General features: G+C 36.9%; 1 protein-coding gene across 1 annotated transcript in view; it reads left to right on the forward strand.

Moving 5' to 3' along the window:
* The first annotated feature begins 1,260 nt into the window (after positions 1-1,260).
* Positions 1,261-5,311, forward strand: part of LOC100636071 (zinc finger MYM-type protein 1-like) — a 6,677-nt gene continuing 2,626 nt past the window's right edge. The window contains exons 1-3 of the mRNA XM_003385972.1: positions 1,261-1,345; positions 1,396-3,686; positions 4,497-4,595. Coding sequence (XP_003386020.1) covers positions 1,261-1,345; positions 1,396-3,686; positions 4,497-4,595 — 2,475 coding nt within the window. The remainder of the gene's footprint in view (positions 1,346-1,395; positions 3,687-4,496; positions 4,596-5,311) is intronic.

Consider the following 5,311-nt stretch of genomic DNA (forward strand, 5'->3'; position numbering starts at 1 on the left):
AGTAACATGATAAGGCAATACATCATTTGCTATATCAGACAAATGAATGAGAGGAGCCAGTGAAGTGGACTGGTAGCACTGGAAGAGGAGAGAGAAAGAGAGAGAAAGAGAGAGAGAGTGTGTGTGTGTGAAAGAGAGAGTGTGTGTGAGAGAGAGGGAGGGAAGGAGAAAGTTTAATAAAGGGAAGAGATGAACACAAAGAGAAAGAGAGAGAGGGTGGAACAAAAGATAACATATTAATATTATTTAAGATAGTGCATACCTTTGAAGTACTGATCCCTTGAGTACATAGTGTATTGTTACAAACTGATTTAGGAGTCCATGAAGGATGTGGTAGATCTTCTTCGAATGAGCCCATCAAATGAGGGGGAAGGCAATACCCAATGCTCTGTGCATCCTACAATCAAATATCATAATTATTAGTCACAGTAAATACACAGGATATTAGGAGCAATGCAGATGTACTTGTACAGTGATTAAATACTCTCATATGTTATACAAGTACATGTAAATGAGTGGCTCAGTTGTTTGTGTATTTTTCCATTAAAAGTTGTTTTTATATGTACATGTATTGTTTATGTGTTGTTTATGGTCGGTTATTGTCACTGGTTACATATTCTGTGAATGTTGTGTTTGATTGTGATTATGTGATAATGAGACATAGGAGTGATTAATATTCCTATTATAATAACTGTTAATAATACACTCATTCACTTGTTAATACTGTAGGATGAACAGTTGTATTATGCAGCTTGGAGTGGAGATATAGAAGGAATGAGAACTTCCCTCTCTAAAGGGGCAGATATCAATTGGAAGAATTCCAGTGTGGTAAGTGTATGATGTAGTGACTAGTGTATTAGTATGACTTGTATAATGTAAAAGTACCTGCAGTTTAGTTATGAATCAGTTTATTATATTAATATTGTGTAATTACCGTATTTCCTCATGGAAGCACCTAGGCATTTATTCTTATAGAGAACCGTTTGCTGGGTGTTTAAATGAAGTAGGTGTTTATATGAGGATAGACATTTAAATTCAAAAAGTCATGAAACATGACTGTGAAACATGACTATGCAAACCATAGGCGGTTGCAGGCCTGGGCATTAGGGGGCAATGCCCAGGTTGAATTTTTGACCATTAATTATATTCATGATTTTATAATTATATTCATGATTCTTATTAATACAATAATGATTCATTAATGCATTGGTACATGGTTGTGGGCAAGTTATATAAACCAGGTGATAAATGCAGTGCAATATGGCTAGCAAGAGACAAACTTCTTTATTGGCTTTTGTGAAACCTCCAAAACAAGCTAGAGTATCACAAAGTCCTCTTGATGATAGTAAGTAGATCCTATTATTGATTAGTAAAATTGAGCTAAAACTCTTATAGATGACTCTGAAACAGTTACTTTGGTTGACCAGATTGATCCACCTGAGTCTTCATCAACAGCAACTTCTCTACAGTCACAATCAGTTGCTAGTACACCAGTTTCTTCTATAAATACATCTCCTTTTCAAGCTTCTGCTTCTCTTTCTTCTGCTTCTTTTCCTGGGGACATAGCAAAGAACAAGGATCAAACACCATTTCAACCAAGGCTTAGTTCATTTCCATCAAAAATGTATGGAAGTGTGAAGCGATCTTTTCAAGAACGATGGTATCATTTATTCCCCTGGCTAGAGTACTCAATAGAGCGAGACTGTGTGTACTGTTTTCCATGCCGCTTTTTTGGTGTTAACACTGACAGATGTCTAAGTTACCAAGGCTACTCTGATTGGAAACATGCTTTAGGGAAAATAGGTACACTTACAACTCACGACTCTTCTGTTAAGCACAAGGAGGCCACTCTTACTTGGAAGCAGTATCAGTCTACTATAGCTCATGACACTTCAATTGCCAATCAACTTGAAAGAGGAAGACTGAAGACCATACAGGAGAATCGTGAATATGTGAAGTACATTCTGGAGGTGATATTGTTATGCGCTCAACAGGGAATTGCTCTTCGTGGTCATAGGGAGGTCAATGACTCTGAGAAATCAACCAATATTGGTAACTTTCTCAGCTTAGTCCAATTGCATTCCCGTCATATTGACTTGCTAAGAGAGAGACTGGAGACTGGCCCTAAGAATGCTTCCTTACTTGGTCACCATTATCAAAATAGCATGTTGAGTGTACTTGCTGAGTCTGTTCTGGAGTATATAATATCTGAGGTTAAGTCAGCACGTTACTACACCATCATTGTTGATGAAACCAAGGATGTGAGTAAGAAGGAACAGCTCACTTTAGTGCTGCGATATGTTTTAGAGGGAGTAGTTTATGAAAGATTTGTCTCATACACATACTGTGAGGAGCTCAATGCTGCTGCTCTTACATCATACATTTACAAGGCACTTGACAGCGTACATCTGGATATACAGGAATGTGTAAGTCAGTGCTATGATGGAGCATCTGTGATGAGCGGAGCTTACTCTGGAGTGAAAGCTCGAATACAGCAGGACAATCCAAGAGCCATATACATACATTGTCATGCCCATCAGCTAAACTTAGCTCTTGTAGACTCCTGTCGATCACTCTCACACGCATCAGATTTCTTTTCTCTTATAGAAAGCCTTTATGTTTTCATATCCTCCTCTGTTCCACACAGTTTGTTTCTTACAAAGCAGAAGGAACTAGGACAGAAAGAGATAACACTTGTGAAGTTGTCAGACACCAGATGGTCTTGCAGACATGCTTCCATTAAAGCCATCAAGACTACATTGCCTGCTCTTCTAGCAACTCTGGAAGACATAGCTGATGAAAGTGGTAGCAGAGCAATAGAGTCCCGAGGACTGCTTCACCAAGCCCATTCATTTCCTTTCATTCTTTCTTTGATTCTTTTTGAAAAGATTTTCTCTGTAACTGGTAACCTGTCAAACCTCCTACAGGCAGAACAACTAAACTATGCTGGAGCAGCAGCCTGTATTCGTGCCACTAAGCAGACTCTACAAAATCTGAGGAGTGAAGAAAAGTGGCTGGAGATTTGGAAGGAAACTGTTGAGTTGGGTACAAAGCTCAACATAGCTGTGTCACCTATAAGGTGTAGAAGAAGGCAGCGTTTACCATCTCATCTTTCCAACTGTACAGTAGAAGGACCAACAGGAGTTACCAATACCATTTCCGAGTATCGTACACTTGCCTACTATGCCACTATTGATACTCTTTTAGATGAGATGAATAAGAGATTTAATGAGCTCAATCTCACTCTTTTACAGTCACTACAGGCACTTGTACCTACCTCGGATAATTTTCTTGATTTGGCCTCTCTTCATCCTTTTTTGTCACATTACAGTATTGACAAGGATGGACTAGCATCTGAATTATCTGTTGCTACTACTCTTTTAAAAGAAACATCTCCTCTATCCACGTTACACCATGTTTATTCTCATCTTTATCAAGTGAAGGAGTGTTTTCCCCATTTACTACAAGTTCTACAGATTGCCATGACAATTGGTGTTACCTCAGCATCAGCAGAACGTTCTTTCTCCTCTCTAAAAAGACTGAAGACACATCTTCGTTCAACAATGTCACAAGAGCGACTCAACAATGTTTCTTTATTACACATAGAGAGAGATCTCTCAAATAAACTCTGGCACAATCTTGATGACATAGTTCTCAAGTTTGCTGATGCACACAAAAACTCCAGGGTTACACTTAAATAGCATGAATAGGAACAGTATCTTTTCTCCTTAGCAGCCAATATTATTACAATAATTAATCAAAATTATTAAATTTAATTAAAACCACACCTACACACCACACCCATTAATTACATGCCCAGGTAAGACTAATTTCCTGCAACCGCCCATGATGCAAACAATTTGTAAACCACAAAAGAGCTCATTTTAACAGCTTTATTCTTCAAAATTTTGACTTTGAATGTAGGCCTTGTTGGCCACACCCGCTAATTACCACACCCAAATCATCAAGGCCCACCCAAGAATCCAATCCTAGATCTGCCCCTGAAAGTGGGTGTGGCATAGACATCTAAACAAGCATGGCATTTATTGTCAATGTTTTATGCTGTCTCTAGGCGTTTATACAGGTACGGGCATTTATTGGGAGTAGGTGTTTCCATGAGGAAATACGGTATGTTCCTCAAACACAGTATCCTATTGATGACACTCATAGTCCCTTCTTTCTGGTGGTGTGTGTTTATTCAAGGATCAGTCCTTATTATCTTTATTGCATTTTATGAGAAAACAATGTATTTTATACATTTCTATTGTGAAGGATAGCACACAACATAACAATGTTGGTATAAAATACATTGTAGTTATATACCATACAGTACATTATAACTAGTTATTCAGTCATTGATTTATTATGCTTGCATTATCAGTTACTGGTTGAAAATACTGTGATTTTATAACTGTATAATAATGGTGCAATAAAATTGATTTTATTTTTCATTTTGTACATGTATGTACTTTATTTGTTGTGCTTATTTCTTATAGGCTAACTACACTCCATTACATATAGCAGCTAGAGAAAACAATAGTGATGCTGTCCAGTGGTTACTCAGTAAAGGTGCTATTGTTGACTCAAGAAGTGCTGTGAGTTGTATATTGAATGATACTGACATTATTACAACATGATGTAATGTAGTACATGCTAGTTGATAATAAACCAGTTCCAATACATGTTTATCTTTATATTTATTTGTGTGATATTCCAATATTGTTTATGTATTAATTTACCTTGCACGTTGTAATTTTTAATGTGATAAAATTTTTTTGTACACATTTTTGTGAGGAGTATACTGTGCCATCATGAATTACATGTATAGTACATGTATTTGAATTATGTGTAAACATGTACATAATACATGTACAAGTAGTATGATCTTTTGATATTTGTGTATAATTACTTTTAGTTTAGAGTGTGTTTTATTTATTTTATTAATGTAGAAATTCAACAATACATGTGTACAATACATTACATTACAATACATTGGCCACACATTTATTACAATTTGATGTTATATTGCTAGTGCGAATCTTTCCCATAATGTAGCTTACCGTATGGGTACAAAATAATATTTGCAGTGTTAAATTTTCATGATTTTGTGAAAATATTAAATTCACTAGTAAATTCTCTATCTGTCTCTCCCTCCCTCCCTCTCTCTCTCTGTCTGTCTCTCTCTCTCCGTCCATCCGTCTCTCTCTCTGTCTCTAAATTTGTCTCTCTCTGCCTCTGTTTGTCTGTCTGTCTGTCTCCCTCCCTCTTTTTCTCCCTCCCTCTTTCTCTCTCTCTGTCTGTCTTTCTCTCT

Source organism: Amphimedon queenslandica, unplaced genomic scaffold (genome assembly GCF_000090795.2).
Source record: "Amphimedon queenslandica unplaced genomic scaffold, v1.1 AMPQUscaffold_13440, whole genome shotgun sequence".
Classification (NCBI taxonomy): Eukaryota; Metazoa; Porifera; class Demospongiae; order Haplosclerida; family Niphatidae; genus Amphimedon; species Amphimedon queenslandica.